This window comes from Dicentrarchus labrax, unplaced genomic scaffold, assembly GCF_905237075.1.
Source record: "Dicentrarchus labrax unplaced genomic scaffold, dlabrax2021, whole genome shotgun sequence".
NCBI lineage: Eukaryota > Metazoa > Chordata > Actinopteri > Moronidae > Dicentrarchus > Dicentrarchus labrax.
This window is the reverse complement of record NW_026136720.1, coordinates 14,361,802-14,382,212: the sequence shown is the minus strand read 5'-3', so window position 1 is coordinate 14,382,212 and position 20,411 is coordinate 14,361,802. Positions and strand designations below refer to the sequence as shown.

The 20,411-nt window shown below is 40.5% G+C and overlaps 1 protein-coding gene across 10 annotated transcripts in view; it reads left to right on the top strand.

Annotated features, from left to right (window-relative positions):
* megf11 (multiple EGF-like-domains 11) overlaps window positions 1-20,411 on the top strand; it is a 68,280-nt gene that overhangs the window by 19,802 nt on the left and 28,067 nt on the right. For 6 of the 10 annotated variants that reach the window (XM_051382796.1, XM_051382792.1, XM_051382799.1 and 3 more), the window contains 2 exons: window positions 2,489-2,581; window positions 2,757-2,777. In XM_051382796.1, the coding sequence (XP_051238756.1) occupies window positions 2,489-2,581; window positions 2,757-2,777 (114 nt within the window). The remainder of the gene's footprint in view (window positions 1-2,488; window positions 2,582-2,756; window positions 2,778-20,411) is intronic. The other 4 variants (XM_051382798.1, XM_051382794.1, XM_051382793.1 and 1 more) reach the window with 1 other exon arrangement.

Below are 20,411 nucleotides of genomic sequence, written 5' to 3'. Positions count from 1 at the left end.
CTAGCCTATGTAGGGGATGTGAGGAACTCATTTCCCTCCTAATAAGCATGAGTATTACAGTTGTGCACGAGGAAGTAAGAGGAACTCGCTAATGACAACAGCTCCTAATATCTTCAGAGGCTGGCAGTCTCTGCAGGGCTATGAGTCCCTCTTTTTTGCAGAACATTTAGGCCAGATGACTCCTGCATGACTCTTGCCTGTCCAGTTGTGAAATATAATTCTAAAAATTACTTTGACGGCAGAATTAGTTGGGTCTTGATAAAGTTTCAGGCAGCAATACGCTAGCACATTTCACATTTGGGGTTTGATGATCAGTAAGATGATGAGACTTTTTTCCAGAAAGGGATTCTGTGCCTTTGATTTCATTTTGGCTTTGTTGCATTTTTTAATGCTTCAAAGACGCAGTTTTAAAATAAATCATCTCTGTGCTAGACAGAGGCATGTGGAAGAAGCTTTGGAGGGAGTTGTTTAATACGTTCTGTAGGCATATCTCTTAGATTTATCAGCTACATCACAATTTTACACATTTTTTCACTTCACTTTCACCATCAGTGTTCTATATCACAGTACTTCTACAAAAAGCATAAACAAACAGAATTGAGGTATTTTACTTGACTACAGCAAAGCTCTCAAAAAACCAGGGAGAATAACGCAGTTAAAGACTATACAGATGTATTTTATCAGACATTTTAAAAGATTGTGGTTTGACTGGGCAAGAATCTAAAATTTATTAACACTGCATGACAATCACCAATTAGCTCCATTGTTCCCTGTTCTGATAACACCTCTGCATAATGAGTTAGATTAGCCTTTTATCTAGATGAAAGACTCAATTTTCCAACAGATTCCTTAGACATGAGTTAAGCAGAGTGATTCATGAATTTCAATTAAAATGAAAGACCTACCTCCTACTTTATTATGCCAACCCTTCCGTACACCGGTTCAGATCTCAGGAGAAGGGTGCGCTTTATCCTTTCTCCCATATTCAAAACTTCATTTCCATATTTCTTTTTTTTTTCTAAGGGATGTGACACATTTGCATTTCCCTGTTCTTGCTGATCAGAATTTGCTGATTGAAAGTAAACGAAATCAACTCATCATGGTGACATTGAATTCGTCTCCTCTTCTGTTTGAATACCCTGCATACGGTGGACTCGATTGATTACATGTAGTCAATCTCACACCTTTGTTATCGTCAGCACAAATGTTGAAGCCCCTTTTTCTTTTTGCTGGCTTACTGTAATTAGACGTTTATTCTGCCAGAGTACTGATGCTCAGAAATCTGCCCTAAATTATCTTTCAATCTCTGGTTTACCATTTTTGCCTTGGGAGCATTTCTGCGATTAGCACCGGCTCGTGGGTGTTTGGGATTCACTCCTCTTTCTGCTCTCCCGCAGGCGGTGGATCCTAATCGAAGCCTGATTGAGTGATAATCTATAGTAGCACTGTTCAGGCCTGCATCCAGCTCTCTGCTGACCTCTCTGCCTGCAGGATGAGCGCCATAGTGTTGCACACAGAGCTGCAAGATCGCCCCAGGGCTTATGTTGTTTAAAAAAAAACCCACAGATGCTGTTCTCTTGCCCGTTTTTCACCTTTGATCATAAAACAAGGAAAAAAAAGCAAAAGAGACAGAACTTGGATGAAATGTTGGACGAGGTCTGATCAGTTAAGGCGTTGGTCTGTCTGTTCTGCTGTCCTTGGATTGTGTATCATCCCTCCACAGGCCGTGTTAGTGGACTGCTGATTCCCATCAGGCGGAGTTTCTCTCTCTTCGTATTGGCCTGACTGTCTCATTCCTCAGATAAGAGCCTTTCTGTCTTAACCCTGCTGGCCAGATGACCTTGGCTGCCACAGATTTATTCATGCTAAGTGCTTATTTTTGTGATACTTTTCTTTCTGGCACTGTGGCAAAAAAAAAAAACTCCATGTAAGTTGCTTTATTATCCAGCTGAACCAAACACCCAACTCTTGTGAATGTGCTCCCAGGCATACTGATGCCGACCCAATCAATTGGTTGCCGTGTTGCTCAATATGAATGATCAAGAAAACTGCACACTTAGTAAACACTGCGGTGCCTGGACCTGCTACATTAAAGCATCACTATATGACAAAGCACTGGCTGATCAAATTAGAAGGGATTTACAGCTTGTTCCTTCATGGCTCAACAGCTCATTGTGGAAAGTAAAGCTGTGTCATAAACAGGGATGTTGACCAAAGACTCAATCTCCTAAAAAATCATTTAGCCCAGTGTCAAGTAGTGGAGATGGATGTTAAATATGAGTGCCATGGCTAAGATTTAGTCCGTTGATGGTATTAGGGAGATATTGAGTGTTCAATTTTATGGGCCATTTTCTTTCAGCTGTTATCTTTGTGCTTTTCATTATGCTGTTTATTGGTGGTTTAATGATGTTTTACACTCTGCCTATGTGTGTGTGTGTTAACTCAATTATACCCTACACTGATGAGGGAATGTCTCTCTGTGTCTCAGCTCTGTGTACAGAGGAGTGTGTCCATGGTCGCTGTGTGTCTCCTGATACATGCCAGTGTGAGCCTGGATGGGGCGGACTGGACTGCTCTAGTGGTGAGTGCACTTTACTCCTAAACTTGCATTTAGTCACTTAGACCCATTTAAAGTATTCCTAAAATTACTTTTACCACCCAGTTAATCGATATGAATTTACTGTGAATCCTACAACTGTTTTGCCTCGATGTGCGTCTATCTCAAAGCTGCTCAGCTTTGTATCCTCTCTTCTTAGCAAACACAGCCAATGGAACAGGTAAGTCACAATGAATTCATTTTCATTTGCTGGAAGTGGAAGTGATTTGCTTGATGAATATAGCGGATGGATGGATGGTTGCATCCCCCCTGTGTCTACCAAGCTCTCTGTTATGGTCTTAATCATGATTAGACTGGTGCCTATGACTTGTTCAGTGGAATGATGAATCAATGCCAAGCTAAAACAAGCCATTGTGCTGGCCTTTCAGTTTACTGGGGTTTCCTCACAACTCCCGGAGCTGGACTCCAGGAGGGATGGGAGGGTGGAGTTATGCATATCCATCCTGCAATCAGCTAAATGCTGGAGAGTCACTGAGGCCAGACAGGAGCAAAGAATTTATTTACTCTTTTGTGATATTTATGTCTGCAAAGAAATGAATGTGAATGTGCATACAGGAGGCTCTTATCCCCAGATGGCAATAACCCAGGCACCATTTTCTGTATCAACATTTCTGACCCCAAATTCTTAACTTCAACTGTCTGCTCCTTGTAGCATTCAGCTGTTATTGCCTGTTGCATATTTAGGAATGAGAAATGGGAGCTAAAATCATCATCATCCGTAGTGTTATTGTATAGATCTATGAGTTTTCATTAGCAAGAGAGCCATTCCCTGATTAGCAACTGTGTGTAAATCAGCTGCTCTCACTGCAGTGCCGGCCCATTGGAGGTGGATTCATGGGCATAAATGACAAGCCTGAGCTGTTTGCCGCCGCTCACTCCTACAGTCTGGTGAGGGGTCCAACGGGGAGGATGTGAGGTGCCGGGCCCCCAGGGACTCTTGTCCCAATCTTGGTTGGTTAGGAGTGCAGTCGTGTGTGCCTTGCAGCCTGCAGGTGCTGGGCTAATCCACCTTATTAAAACAGACTTGATGATTGAGACAGAGGCATTATTCATAACTTTAGATTTCCATACCAGGCATGATTCCAGGCTTTTTCATTTACGAGCTTTCATCTGTAGAAATGAGGAATGCGTGCCAATTTTTAAATTAAATCTGCCCTCTTTTTCCTTCGTGTAAATGGTTCAGCATGTTTTTTTGTCTTTCACTGTAAATTTTACTTTCACCCAGCTCAGATAGGTGATGTGAGCTTCGGTAGTCTTGTGGAAGTCGATGCAGCCATTATATTGTGACTCACATGGGCTGAAAAGCACATATTAGCGTCTATTCAGTTCCAACACAATCAATGCCATGGTTTATTTTACCGGTATTATGTTTGAGTTGAGGTATTTGTGCTCACATAAAAGCCAATTCCCTGACACGATAGCTGGTGAGAGGGCAGAATGAGCTGGTCACATGATGAAGGATGTGTGAATGTGATATAAAGTGTGTCGCCCAGGCTTGGAGATGAAGAGCTGCCGTGGGATGCTGAGCGGCCTAAAGCTGAAGTGACAGCCTTTCAGCCAGTGATCTGGAGCTGGATCAAAGGCTTGGGCCCCGTTTCTGGAGCAGCACCCACCAGGAAGCAGTTTTGTATATGGGTCAGGTGGTGAAAATAAAGAGTTGGACCGTTTGTGGCCAGAAAAGAGAAGGCGATATGGTGGGAGAAATTCAGTAAGTTATGTTGGGAGCAGTGGTGAAGGCTGAAGAAAGATACTGCCTGTTTTTCACCTGCTGGTGTCCACCTGCTGTAGCCAGAAAACATTTCATCCTCTTTCCCTGGCCTGAGGCAGCAGTCCCACTGAGACCAGACCTGCTCTGTGATCTGGCCTGGAGTCCTGGGGTGTCTTCGTTCCATCTCAAGGGCAAACTGGTAGATGTGGACCACAGATAAATCGGAAAAAACGGGGTGTTTGCTGTTGACTGTTGTCTGCAAATGTTGTCTCGTTCTACATCCATCACATGTGGATTTGGAGCATTCTGGGTTGAGGTTGTGTTTTCCCAAAAGAGTGATGAATGATTAATTGTTGTTGTTGGTTTGTGTGATTTCTCTAATGCCTGCGTGTTGTGTTCGTGGAACGTGGTCTTGAAACATGTTTCTCTGATCAGATGTCATGAAACGAGTTTTTACTTTTTCATTTAACGAGCTATTAAAACAGTGTGGTGACATGTACCTGTTAATGTTTGTTTTTTTGTCAGTTTTTCTCTGTTGTGTTGTGTTTTCCATTGCTTGGCCTTATTCTCTTTTTATATTGAAATGTACTGTGTTCGTCTTCTTTGTGCCACAGTGTATACTTTGTTTTGTCAGTAGGGTTTCTCTCGAAAAACAACTTTGTTCTCAGTAGGATTTTCACAATGTAAATAAAAAAAAATGGAAGAAAAAATATTAGACTCAATAAAACAGGGACAGCAGCAATTTTTGCAAAGGCAATTCAAATAGATGGAGCTCTGCTTATGGGACTGAACAGTATGTCTTTAGTCATTTCAGTCTTCTGAAGTATAGTACAAGGTTTTGCCAAAGTAGTGATATTATTGGTTGTAGTTTGCAACAAATATGGTATATGTTGCTGTAAAAAGAATGGCGCAGTATGAGATGAAATGGGAAATCAAATCTTTGTAGAATATTATGAGTTTATTGAATGAAAACTGTATCAAGTTTTTTCAGAACCTTATGAGTTTCTTGGGTTTAAAAGTAGACTTTCTTTTTCTAAAGTTGCAGAGAAATGACCCTCCATCGTGGTGTACTTTTCTGCACTCATGATTTAATCTCTTTTGATGAGACTGTCACACAGGGTCACTATATGCTACAGTAATAACAGCTTTCAAATGAAGAAAATGATAAAGATAGATGTTGTATGTACAAGGTATATTTAGCTATGACTGCCATCACTTGTAAGATATTAGGTGCAATGAAGCACTGTCATTGATTTCATGTGCTCCAGTCAGATAATGATATGTTCCCAGTTCTCAGGGAAAGGAAATGTGCATAAATATGGAGCTTTTAGTGTTTCTTCTCTCTGCCTTACTGGAGTTTGCTTCCCCTTATTGTGGTGGAAATGTTCACCCTCTTGTGCAGAGATTCTAAAAATCAATGCTACCAAGATAAGTATCTAGAAAGTCCAAGGAGTAGTTTAGCTTTGTTAACCAAAAAGAATCCTTTGCGTTCTAAGAAGAAATCTATCACACTTAATAGCCAAATCTAATGTGGTTGGTCAACCGTGGTCCATGAGGTAACATATTCCTCCCTAATGTATTCAAATGGGAATGCAGCCACTGCTGCGGGTGCTTTACACATGGTTAATTGATGAATGTGGCCTATGAACACTTGGTTATGGGATATTGCACCAGACAGGGGAGCTACATGCTACTTATGTTAATTGTCAACAAAAACAGTAATATTATTCATTATTAAGGTAAATCAGTGATTGGTTTCATTAGATACTGAACTCATTGTGTCAGATTGAGAATTTGGGCTGGGTCAAGCAGACATAGCAGATATTTCCTTTATTTCCTTTATTTCATTGTGGATGATATTGCCCCAACCAGCATAGACACAAAGTGAAGGAGTAACCGGACCAAAACCGTGCAGTTAAACTTCATTTTGGCTTGAAAAACACCCTTGTGAGGACTCCCTCTGGCATGGCACCCGTCGACAGTATTTACACATTATTCTCAGAAGTGCATCTGTGCCAGATGGTTCCACTCCAATCCCACAGCAGCAGGACATTGACATGCATCGCTGTCAAAGACCAAGAGACTGTGAATTACACTGAACAGGACAGAGATGCACACACACATTTTCAGCAGCTCGACACATCGCTCCAAATGTCTCTATACTTTTCTCTCAAAGCTTCTCTCTTCATTAATCTTACAGATAGTGAATTCAATATTTGTGTGTGTGTGTGTGTGTGTGTCTCTTTTGTGTGTGTGCATTTTGAATTTCTACATCTAAAGCAACAAGTCACTTTTCTTTTAGATGATGGCCCCATATCAACAAAAAAAATTGGAAAAGTGAGATTTGATCTCCACACCACCTTTTAAAAAGGAAGTCTAAATGGATTGAATTCCTCATTATACAACCATGTAAAGAGAGACGTTTGGGAGAAGTATAAATATTCTAACTATCATTCTGAAAGGGGTTCCTTGCTGCTTGTAACAGTCGATGCCGACTGCCTCATTCATTTTGGTAGATCAAAGCGCCCAGGCAACGGTATTTCTTCAGGGGACAGGAGATGGACCGATCTATAGTGCCTTGTGGAGCATAGTTACTACTCTGTATGTGTGTGTTTGTGTGTGTATGTGTGTGAGTGTGTCCATGAAGCCCTCCTGCGTTGACAGAGCTTTGTTTTTGTATAGTACACTGGGCTCCCGGGGAGCGTTGCAGCCAGTTTATTTACTGCCAAGTATGTGACAGTGTTATTTATTTTCTCCACAGCACAGAGTTCATGCTCATTGAGATATCACCTCTTTTCTGACTCTTGTACTGATGAACTGGAGCCAGTTTTCAGTTCGATCTTAACGTAATTATCGCATGTTTATTGGTGTAGATTTCTTTGGTGTTTAGCCCAAAAGCAGCCCTGAATAAAAACAATGTAAGGAGCTGTGTTGGTGGGGATATGTTGTTTAAGGTACCAGTGACACAATGAAACGCGTTTATTATATTATTAATTTTACTCTGAGACAAGATTTTACAACAGCATAAAAACGATTAAAAATACAGCATCCACGTTACAGAGTAACCTAATTACCAGGAATATGTGCTTGCACGTATTTGATAGATTTATTGGAAGTTGAGACTGGCTGAACTTTTGCTGGACAGCAATACAACATCATCTGGCTGCAGTACTGCACTTGAATCAGGTTCAACATTTTTGCCAGACAACCCTGTGTTGTTTTGCCAGAGTCCCCTTCGTTGCAAACCCTGCTACAACCCTGGACTCATTCATACACTCATTGAAATGAATGAGGAGGCTGTGGTTTTTTCACTCAGGGTTTAAGTTCGTCTGAACACGCATGATTAAATAAAAATGGATTGCACCATAAACACTAATTATAAATATTATTTCTATCTTACACACATGTAACAGTTGGCGGCAGTAACCAGCTAAGAAACATAGCAATGTGCAAACAAAGGAAGTGAAGAAGACGGCAGCTTGTTAATGTGAATGCAAACTATGCATGATTTAGAATATTTTAAAAATCGTCTTTGTAAAAGTTTTATGAGGAAAGAAGTACATTAATTATGTTCAAGGATACACACAGGGTCTTTGGGTGAGAAACTATGAACGTAAACATAACTTTTATTTGTTTATAAGAAAACACCACAGGGCATCTTTAAGTTGAATTTATTGTTTGACCCCCTAAAACTGCTAAGTTATGTTTCAGCTTTGACTAGACTGCATTTTTTACATTTTAATGGTGCAACCCATTTAGTAAATCATCACTTTAACTAGTAGTCCACTAACAGTCACTAAGAATTGAGGAAGAACTTCACACACAAACTTTGTTGGTTTGAGTTGAACATTGATGTTGGCTGCTAAACAGAACAGATTGAACTATGTGGATGTCACTGCTGGGGCTCTGACAGAGATGTTTCAAAGATGTGACAGCATGCCTCTCAGATCTTTCCTTGCATGTCTTTCAGTGACTCATGTGACTTATGTGTGATGTAAATCACTGTGCCGAGACCTCAACTGACTGATGGTGAGTCCATCGAATGAATTGTGGCACATGCACTGTAGCTGACTGTAGCCTTCTTTACTGCTGACAACACACATACACAGATTTGTGGTGATCATGAATGAAATATTATTCAAATATTCTCACTGATGGGGACCACCACAATATTTTCAAGAGGTTTTGCATTAGTATTATGCATCAACTAGTTTGACAAGCGCGCACACACACATTCTCATTTATACACGTCTTCATAACATTTTCTGTACATATAAGCCTCATTGGCCCAGTATGCAGATTGACTTTTCCCGGCTCTGAAGATTTTTTTGTACCATCCCATTAACCAGGATTTATTGTTCCCCAAGAGCTCACTGCTCCATTACCTTTGGGAGAATGCCTGAAGTGTATGTGTGTGTATGTGTGTGTGTGTGTGTGTGTGTGTGTGTGTGTGTGTGTGTGTGTGTGTGTGTGTGTGTGTGTGTGTGTGTGTATGAATTTGAGTATGCTTTCTTTCCATGGATATAACCTCAGCACCAAAAGCAGGTGGATATCATTGCGTATCGTAGTGATGGTGAGGATGATCAGTACAGATACAATATCCAGTCCCACTGGTCATTATCACCATGATGCTTATTAGTCAGTAAGAGAGAGAGTTAAGAGCTCCTGGAACACAGTACAGAGCTCTGAGAGTCTGCATAGATGGCTTGATTTAATAAGGACATTAAAAGCCTTATCTCCTGTCCTTAAGAGAAGGTCAGTGTGTCTAAAATAGCTGAAATGCTATGATAACAGTTTAGAGAGATAAGATATCTCCTGAATACTAATGTAGAACAAAGCCGTTTTAGGCTCATTTCACAGTCTATAAGTCACACTTGAATTTGTGGTCCATTGCCATGTTTATGAAGTTTGTTTTCAAAGATTCAATTGATTTTTATCGATCATTGATTTTGATGACCTTGTTAACCTTTTTACACACATGGTGTGTGGTAGACATAATTCTACACACCTGGTTTGGACTGCTATAGGGTTTAAACACTGCTTGGTTTTGTCTTGTGAAGTCTCTACAGCAGTGCCAAATCTTTTTCTTTCAGTCTTTAGTCTCATAGTTTTTTTTACTTTGACCAGTTGCACATCCTTTTTGACTTGTGACCCTTTAAAGCGAAGCAGTATCGTCTTGTGAAATGTTTTTAGTGGCCTGAAAATGGAAAGATTTAAGAAAAGCCATAATTTGTGTAAGGAATCGTTGTCTTTCTAATCATCTCACAGTCCCTCACATTCCTCTAGCAACCCCTTAGTTGAGTCTTGGTTGAGTTGGAAACCACTGATCTAGACCCCTTGTGCCTCACCTTTTTGACCCATGATAACTTTGTTACATTGTAATTTTCCCCCCTTATTTTATTTGAATAATTTAAAAAAGGCTAGGAACACAAACAAAATACACAATACTGTAATTCACAAGGAAAATTTGAGAAAAGCTTGAAAAAATGAACAGGATATTGTTCTTTTTTCTGATTTAATATCCTGTTCATCATCGATTGGGTTCAGATTGGACCTAGACTACACGTTTTATTTGCAAAAGACACCCGTATCATCTTTCAGAGCCTTGGTTTCATGATAATTTTGGCCAAAATAATAGCTTGAGATGTAATTCTGTTCTTAGGGATCATCACAGTCCTTTGGGTGCTGTGTTGCAGTGTCCTTGGTTTGCTTTGGGAGTGGGAGCATATTAGCAGTCTTTCTCAGATCCTCTGGTGCACCTGCAATCTCCTGATGTTTAACCCTGGACTTCATTGGAGTGTTGCAGTGATTACAGGCCGTCCTGAGGGACATCGATTGTCCTGCTCCTCCTAGGCAAGCCCCACACAATGCTGACGAATGAACTCGTGGCCCTGCCAAGTCCAATTAACTGTCAGTGCCGCATCGACGAGCTCCTCCGTTTGTTGAGAGTGAAGAAAAACAAACTTTTAATCAAATTTGCCTCCGGGCCCTAGGGTATTTGGGGTTGTATTTTGCATTCCACTGTGTTCTGCCTCGCCTGCAGTCGTGCCACCCTCTCAGAAGGTTATATTGCATGTTGTTTGTGTGAGATAGTAGAGTGCCTGCACCTTACTTTAATGGCAGTCCTATCTTTCCACTGTCTGTGACTGATGAATCATCCAGTGCTAGCATTTTAATATTATACAGTCACAAAGGAGAAAAAGCTTAGGAAGCTAGGTCAACTCATAAAAAATATATTTGTCTACACAGGCATTGTTTTATACAAAAAGTATTACTTTGGTCTGTGAATCACAGTAGAGTATTGTGTATCTTTGGTGTGAGTTTACAGTAACTTGTCGCCAGAACATGCTTTCCCCCAGACGCCGTCAGTGTCTGGAATGTCTATAAGCACCTTTGACAAGCGGATCAATATAAACCCAGGTTACGATCTTGCTGAACAGTTTGTGTTTTTTTCAAAGCATTAACATCTCCACAAATACCCTCTGCTAATTCTACCAAGGTCGAGATAAACAACTCTACTCCCCACTCCTCTGATTAGAGTAATGCAGACATTAAAAGCCCAGAAATTCAATTAAATTTGTGGCTTTTGCGACAGTCGAAAAAGCAAAAGGACAAAACCCAAAGAGACGGTATCGCATAGCTAGGGCGTACTAAGTGGAACAAAGAGATGTAGCTTGGGATCTAAACATCGACAAAAGGGCATCTGGATGATAAGGATCAAAGAAAATTTTAGAGGAAATGGAATCATTACCAGACACAAGGATGCATTCATGAGGATACAATCTGTGTTGTGCAGAATCTGATCCAAATTTAGTTGTAAAGCTGGAAAAGAAACAACAAAAACAAGGTCAATGCCAATGAAATTGTCTTTTTTCACTGTGCAGCCGAGCACGTGTTGTCGGCCAATACGATGTTCAGTCTGAGCAGAAAAGCAGGCCTATAGAAGTTCATCATGTCCTGTTGTGTGCACTTCATTAAGACCTTTCAATTGAGTTTAGATGGATAAAAGACAGAAAATGCTGACTTACTGGTTCAGGCACCCGCATCCTCAAAGTGATGAATCCCCCCTGAGAAATTAGATTTGGAAAGAAACTTGACACCATGTGATTCTTCCAGTCTCGCACTTTAAACATTCGCTTGTATTATGATTCTGGGACATGTTCCTGGGACTCACTTCCATTCGAGGCGTAGGCATACTGTAGTTTGAATGACAAAATCGCCCTCCACCACAGAACCTTTGCACTGCTATTGGAGTTGGTTTTTTAATCTCATCGTACATGTGTATGGTGACAATAAAGGCATTCTATTCTAACAAAAAGAGGGTTAAGGGCCACGGATCATATGCCCTTAAACTAGACAACTTCAGTTTAATCAGAAGTGACCAATGATTCAATCAATTGTTGTTTTAAATATTTTACGCTGTTCCTTCACTCATAGTAAATGTCATGTGGACTGAGATTCAGGATGTATGCCCCATGTTGACAGCAGGTGCTGGAACCTCCTGCTCTTCCCAGATGGCTCAATTAATTTCTTAGCTTCCTCTTTAATGTAACTACAGTATCTCACTCCCTAGCGCTCTCTCTTTCTGTCTCTTTTCGTCACTCTCACACAATCTCTCTCTCTCTCTCTCTCTCTCTCTCTCTCTCTCACACACACACACACACACACACACACACACACACACACACACACACACACACACACAATACTCCCTAAGTTGCTGTTGTATACTTTTCACTTCACTTTGACTTTGAGAATCGGGGAGAATAATTCATGGGCCTAGCGAGTTTCAGAGACTGGAAGAACAACACTGCTTTCCGAGCCTGCAGTTCATTTTAGATGAACTCCAGGATTTCCTCTTTTTTTCTTTTTGGGAGAAGTCTCTAAAGGGTCTGCATTATCCTGGAGAGATGATGGTATAAAGGAAAAAGCCTTAATCTACAGTTTTTCTGTGTTAATCAAAGGCTGGAGATGTTTTCCTGTTTCTGTCCTTTCATATTGTACCAGCTATCTATCCATCCGGTGCCGCTGCTCTTCATACCTAATTGAGTATTACGCCCTGCTGTGGTTTTCAAACTATTTCTAGGTTCTGTTTTTCACAGGATCCAGTGCTAATTTAGTCGGTTATTAAACACGCTGCTATACCACATTTTCCCAATTTTCAGATAAATATGTATGATCCAGCTGAAGTTTAGTAAGTAACTTAAAGTTATTTATTTCTTCGTGTTTTATGGCTTGTTTTTAGACAGTTAAGCTAATTTAAACACCCAGGATTAAGGTTTATTATTGCACAGATAAGTAGACAGCGGCCAATAAAAGTCTTTGCTTTTAACTTTCTTCCTGCAGTGTATTATGTCTGTTGGCATTACTGGTGGTCAGGCAGGTAGAAACTCCTCCAAAGATTTATGGCTTCATGATGAGCATTTGCATAATGTGAGATCATTAAAAAGCAATTATCCTTGTGTTTGTGTTTGTGTGTGCGTATGTGTTTATGTATTGTTGGGATTCATTTGGTAGGTGGATAGGCACACTGATTGTCTGTCTTTAAACTAAATCATGTTTGTGTATACAGTGAGAGACGGATCCATACGCTGTGACGTGTTAGACGCATAAAATCGTTGGTTTGAGTAAACAACTGACATGTGCTGTTTGCTTACAAAACACACCGTGGAGAGAAATGCTCAAAGGCATACAAACAGGAAAAAATTACTTCCACTACTTTTGCATTCATACTGTGTTTGTCAAAAGGTTTTAGTGCTCTTTTACTGCATTTTTGATACTTTATTACTCACTGGATAGGTACTTAAGGTAGTTCAAATAATGATATGATGAAATGATAGAAAACATTATTTTCAACCTTACACTTCAGAGTGTTGTTGTTTTAATGCATGGAGGCATGAAAACCTTTCTGATAAAAGTGCTAAAAAGTATACCTGTCCTCTCTAATAATAATTATAATAATAATAATAATAATAATAATAATAATAATAAATAAAGAGTTAAATAGTTGAATTTGTATTTCATTTCCTCTCAGATTTCTATGCCAATCGCCAAAAGCTTTTAGCTAACAGTATTATAATGAAGTACTGTAATTCTGAGGATATGCCCTGGCCTACCAATCTTGTTCTCCAAATTTAAGAAGAAGAAGTTTGTTTGGTACAAAAATCCATTTGTGATGAAAACATGATAATTCTCACACTAATTGTGAATCATACAACATTTGCAATATCAGTCAGAACAATTGCAATATAATTTATTTGTCATATCGTGCAGCCCTAATTGGAAGGGTTTTTTTTATATGTTGTCAATCAAATCTAATTTAAACAAACCCACACAGTCTGAAGGAGAGCTTTTGAGTTTTTGAATATGGAATTATTTTTCGAACAGTTACTTTGCTTTTCCCACATTGAGTCTTTAAGGTTAAAGAGGAATACTCAAGATTTGAAACCAAGTTTTCATAGGTTTTGAAGTAGATAGCGTTTACAATAATCAAAGAAAATTAAGAGCAGCAATAAAGTTTCTCTCCTACCTACCTTGCCCCTTTTTGTGTCTTTGCTCTATCCAAACCTCTTACTGCAGTGTGCTCCTTCACAGAGAGCAGCGTCTGTACTGTTTAGCTTGGATTCATATCAGTTACAAATCGATTCCAAGTTTTCACTTCCTCTTCACTCTCCTGTAGCAAAAATGTTTTTGCAACACACTGTGCATAATGGTAGTCAGCTGAGATTTGGATTATGCTGCAGGAGTGATTGAAGAAGTTTCTGTGGACGTTTTGAAACGGTACAATATAACTGTTGTAAATTCATGGCAGCTGACCGCTGTTCTCTATGAAGGATTGAAGTGACAATTTTAGCCACAGCCACGTCAAGCCTAAAGAAGGTTGAGTATTTGGTACTGAAAAGACTTAAGTACTGTGGTAAATTTCCAGGTAAAGAAAGTCATGGCACATACTGTAACTGCAGTCATTAACACTGGACTGTCTCAGCTTCTCCTATGGCTCCATTGTACATGCACACACGTACATGCTCTTAATAGTAGATTAGCGTGGGTGAGCTGACCTATTGGATAATTGTTCAAACAAAAATCAATAGCCAGTTATTTTGATAATCTGATAATAATAAAGAAAAGTATATTGCGTAGTGTAGTTTAGTTTTAATTTTTCAAAAGTATTCATAGGCTGGTCTGTACAAACAGTATTTATATTAAACTGCAGGACGTTAACTGTTGGTCACTTGTCACTTGTCAGTTACACGCTAAGATTAGTCAGTCCCTCCAGGAAGTTGCGATGTTGCGATTGCAACAATTAATGCCAATGCAACCAGTCCCCATGACGTCTTCACGACTTTTCCGCAAATTTGACCAATCATTGTAGTTTCCCGCACAAACTGTTGAGCCATACGTCTCCAAACTCACTTCCTTGTTTCGAATTGTGAAGATTCAGACATGTGTGTACCCTATCCAAACAGTTACAACAACTTTATTCTCACTGGAACAAGTTGCTTTCAATTCATACAAAAGAAAAATCACAACACCTTTTTCAATTTTCTCCCACAATTTCATTGCAGAAAAAATGCCTAAAAACGTTGCAACATGCATACCATTTTTCCTGAAAACCTGCCGTGAGCCCAAAAGAAGCCCACGAAATCCTGGAGGGACTGATTAGTGTTTTCCTGTTGTGTGACATTGAATGTATTGTGAAGTGTGCTATGGGGTTTGGCTTGACAGCTGCAGGCTGCAGGATATTGTGTTGTCTGTATAGTGCGACCTGCTGCACTGGTGCTAATTTTTGTGGTGCATCACCAAACAAAACCTACTTCTATAACATGATATTTTCGGTACAGCAGCCTGGCACGTACATGGATAATTGATGTCATGCTGATGATAAAACGAACTGGTTTAAAAAATCTGTTTCAAGCTGATAGAAAGCCCCAGATTCACCTATGACTGTATCTGCCTCTTTTGTCTGGAGTGAAACAAACTTGTCACATGAAAAACTCTGTACATAGTGATATTTACAATAAATAATATTCTGTTAGTGGGCTGGGTTGAATTTTCTGTCTGTTATTGGACAACTACAGAAGTCATACTATGGACATAGAGGTGCACTAATTAGTACCATGTGTACCACATATTTAACAGCCGCAGCTTCCACTAGTTTAACGCCTCATTTATTAAGACCACTTATGCAAATCAAGTCAGACACAATTCTCTAATTGGGATACCGAGGCACAACAATAGCCCCTCACACTTGCACTCAAAATGAAAGACAGTGCAGGTGAAAGAGCACACTGTGATTTTACTACTAGCCGAGAAAACCACAATCCATGAGATGAGCGACTGCCCTGTCGCTGTTTTAGTTTTATTAATCTCATCTTGATTTGATGTTCATTTTCTATGTCATCAAGCAATATTGAGAATTTATAATGTAATTTATTTCATCCTCTGAGATTTCAAAGACAGTTATTATCAAATGGAACACCCATTTTAATCTTTTTTTTCTTCTTTTAGTTGGAGGGGATATGCCTTCTGTTTTACCTGCAGTGGTGGAATACATATTCAGTTACTTAAAGCAATAATACCACAGACCAAACAAAAAATACACCATTACAAGTAGAAGCCCTGAGCTGTTCTTATCAACAGACGCTGCAGGTCGCCACGTTTCTACAGTAGCCCAGAACAGAGAAAGCAAACACTGGCTCTAAAGAGGGCGCTTTGCATTTTTCGTCAGTTTTGCGGCTGCTGTAGTTTCTCCTACACACTTCACAGCCTGTTCTCATTCCCCAGTCCTCAAATACAGATGCCAGCAGTGTTCAAATAGTTGCAATCTGAAACTTCACTGCTAGAGGCCACTAAATCCTTCACACTGGTCCTTTAATGTTTGTTGTTTTGATTATGTATTAAAGATAAACCTACTTACTGTGCAAAATGGCCCCTGTCAGTAGAATTGTTCATAATTATTAATTAATCAATACGTAAGCAGTATTTTAATATCTTTGTGGGTTGAGTTGGGGTTCATTTTAACTGCTTTAGATACTGTTTTGTAGTTCTAGATAAACATCATATTTTATTAACTGATTATATATTTTGTTTGTACAATCTCCATTTGAAAAGTAAATTTGGCTTTGATATAAATGTTATGGAGTTAAAGTACAGTCTTTGCATTTGAAATGAAGCGATATAATGCAGCATTAAATGGAAATAAGTACAGTTCACTTAGACTTCTTCACCACTGCAAAATGTCTGTGCACAGAGAACCAGACTTTTTTTTACACACACAGCTGCGTCAATGCCACAACAAACATTCATGAAATATATTGCCCTGAGGATTCTTTCATTTTCTCATGAAGCTGACACTGAGGGTTCCCTTGTTGACATTACATGAATGTACATCAGTCTCTACTCTGTGACCTAACCCCTTTACATCGACTGCTGTTGCCCCATGGCACATTGTACTTCATCCTAATTAGAATTAATAATTGAAAATAGGAAATCAATGTGTGCAAATGAAGTCGGTAACAGTTGGTTTTATCAGGTTGACATTGTTTTTTGAGCTGCTACGTCGTCGCCCGTGACTGATCTGCCTTGTGTGTTACGTTTGTGATGCAGTGCAGTTGTGGCTTTATTTATACTCTGGTCACTGTGTATCGGTGTGTACTGTAGATAAACGTCCACTTCTGCTCTGATTGCTTTTCTGTTGTTGTCCTGTGGCAAGAGAGCAACGGGTTTGTTTTCTGCAGGACAGGGTGAAGGGTAAATTATTAATTGGAAGGAGCAGTGGGCTGTGTAACAATTTGCTGATCCAGAAGCTTTCATGAGCCTTGTCAGGTTCTGTTGAACAAGTGACTGGTTTACTGCACCGAGGCAAAAGCATCCCTCAAAGGCTGCCGGCGTTACTGCTCAACACACCCCGTTTTATTAGAAAGAGACGGACACTCTTTTAAGTTGCATCACTCTTAAGAGCTTGTTTAGAATAAAGTGTGAGATGACCTGGCCTTGTCTGTCTCGGTCAACCTACGGCCCTGTTAACCCTGATAGAGCTGCGCTGCAGAGGAGCCGGCTGGCACCTGCGGGGCTCATATTGATCCAGGTTCACATCCCAAATAGAACTTGGACAAATGATCAGATCCTCCTCAGGATAAACAACCAGGCCAGTCGTTTTAATCAGTAATGCATAGCCCTAAAAGAATTAAGTTATTCACTCATTAGTTCTGTGGTTCCAAATAGGCAACAGTCAGATCTTGTTACTTATTATCCGACTGCAAGGTGGTATCAGGAGGGAGCATATGGTGCATTATAGAGAACTGTTTGAGCAGCAAACTCTGTTCAGAGAGTCTCAGTGTTGTGTTGTGTTGTGTTGTGTTGTGTTGTGTTGTGTTGTGTTGTGGGCTTGGTCTTGTGCTGCTCTCTCTCCCCCAGGGGAATGTGAACACACAGGGGTTCAGCTAAGATGAATTAGGGCAGGACAAACGACACGCCCAACAGCAGAAGCTGCAGCACGCTGTTATTCCAATTCAGCAGAACTGCCCCATGACTATTGGCAGTTTCTTCTTTATATTTAGAAATTCATTTGTCAAGCTCAGAGGGATGTATCTAAACTGTTTACTTGTCGTGTCTGGGTTTTCTGAGGACTAATAAATAAAAGTGTAATAGGTGTCAGCAGAACATGGAGAGGACAGTGGGGCCTGTCTTGTAGGGTATTGGCAGCTTTTACAGCCTCAAGTTCAACAAAGCTGAGAGACATTTATCACTCAATGCAAATTTAACACTTCACACAACAATCATCACTTTCCCTTTAGACCCTGGTACCAGTCCTGTCTGTTTTCACTCTATTAGTCTGCGTCATTGAGTCAGGGTGCTGTGATGAATAGCCGAATGTTCAGCTTTTATTGAATAAGTCCTATTACAAATAGCTCATATTGACTGAAGAGAAGAATATAGCATATTCTTGTGTCAGCTAAATTGTAGGCAGAATTGTTTCATTTTAACATTTAAAATCTGTAAAGAAAGCCTGTCTCTTCATGCCATTTTGAAACAGTCACTTCCCAGTATTAATTCTGGTCATGGAGTGTAATTTGAAAATTCAGATCTGTCAAGGAAAAAAAGAAAACGAACAAAGCTAGTGGTACAAAGCGTGACTCAGACAATATGAAACTCAGAGGTGCACTCTTCTCATGAGGCAATGCAGGAGACTCATCAAGACAATGAGTCACGCTGCTTTGCTTTGCCACAAGCTCAGCTGAAGAGTAAGCGAAGAGTAAAAAGCTCTCAGGAGCCAGAGCATTTTGCCTTCTAATGTCTTGTATGAGTTAAGTTATTTCTCAAGTGTCAACAGTGTGTGTTAATAATAGTTATGTGACAGTGAGTGACTCTGGCAGCAGGGAGTGAAGTTTGGCTGCGTGCCAAATATTCCAATAGCAATAATGTGGTTTTCCCAGTTGGAGTTGGCAAAGAAGCAAGCATCTGTCTGCACTAACCACCTCGAGTGGCCAGCGTTTATACCAGTCCAGCCGTGATTCACATTGAAGTTTGCTTTTGCCCTGTGTCCAGCTGAATAAATGAAGACTAAAACTCTGATGCCATTTGAATGCTGAGAGATATTCTGCTGTTTAAAGAGCTTGACTCTGGCCCTTGTTTTGAATTTAGCTTTGAGAAGCTTTTGACTGTGGCGCATTCTCTCCGCGTAGAGAACAAACATTTTGCTGAAGAGGCCAAGTTCAGGAGAACTTCTGAATGAAAGTGAGCTGCTGAAAGCTGTTTGGTTTTAATCCTGTTGCAGCCAGCCCCTGATCATGCAGACTCTTGAGAACACTTCAAAGCTCAGCACCACCGCGATGGCTCTCTCAGCCCCTTCTTTGGACATCACCTTCGGAAGTTTGCTATCTGCCGGTACCCGTCGACGTGATCTGTTTTGTTCCAGCCAAGTGGATTATACCCAGCACCTTGGGATCGGACCTTTCCCTGTGTGTGAGGTTATCCACATTCCAACTGTTATGCATTATGAGCTCTGAGAGTCTGGGCTGGCTAGTGTATGTGTCCTCTGGTTAGGCTCACTGACCTGCAGGCCCGACCAGTTAATGGGCTGGATTGCAGCTTCTCTAGCTTCAGACTTGTGTGGGATTTGCTGCCTACACACCCTAACCCACAGGGGGTCCTCATCACCTCAGACAATTTAGCTGTACTCTCTAGAAGCAGAAGCCTTCATGCTACATGCTACTTTCTTCTGCTGTTTCTCTCTGTTTTTGCCCACAGCTCATCGTGAACTCTGACTCCTTAATCACAGTTAAATGCTGTCAGAGCTGGGAAGTGAGAGACTACTGGGTAAAGTTTGAGAACCTCTGTGTAGGAGAGAGACAGCGAGATAATGGGCTTTGCTCTCAATGTGCTGAGGCCTCTAACTGCAAGCTAAAGATGGTTTAAAACTTCAAATGGTAACATTTGTTGAGCTCCTAAGCACCAGAAAAGTCTGCAAATTAAGCGCTGGATAGATTTTGGTTTATTTCTGTTTTTCTCTGCCGCTCTGGGTATTTTTTACTGACATCATATTTTGAGTTATACATGAAATGCACTCTGTATTGAAATGGTCAAGGTTTGAAGCTGAAACCAGAGGTGATGATGCCTCTAGTTATATAGGCAGTGTGCCTGTTTTTGTACTGTGTGAAGGAGCACTGTTGAGCTGAGGGAGCTCTGATGAGTGCTTATAGAGTGCTAAACCAAGTTCCAACTAAACTGCTCATCCATTACCCCGGCCGCCTGCACACATCTCAGATTTAATGTGCCAGGGTCGTTTGCGTGGCAGCAGCTCAACCTTCAGGGAACTCATTCATGCCAGACTGGAGGCCAGGAGCAGATTAGATCAAATCAATGTGAGCCCTGTAATGTGGCCTCTAGTCTGTCTGACCACAGAAGTAATACTGCACTAGCCCAGTGTTTCAAGACCCCCTTCAGGGCAGACCTGTCTGTATCAGGGAAGGGCTGATCATCTTCCTGCTGTGTACCTGGAAAAACAGGCTTCAGTGCGGACCATAAAAGAGGGTTCATTAAGCTCCCACTCTGCCTGATCACAGCTCTGGCAAAGCGAGCATACAG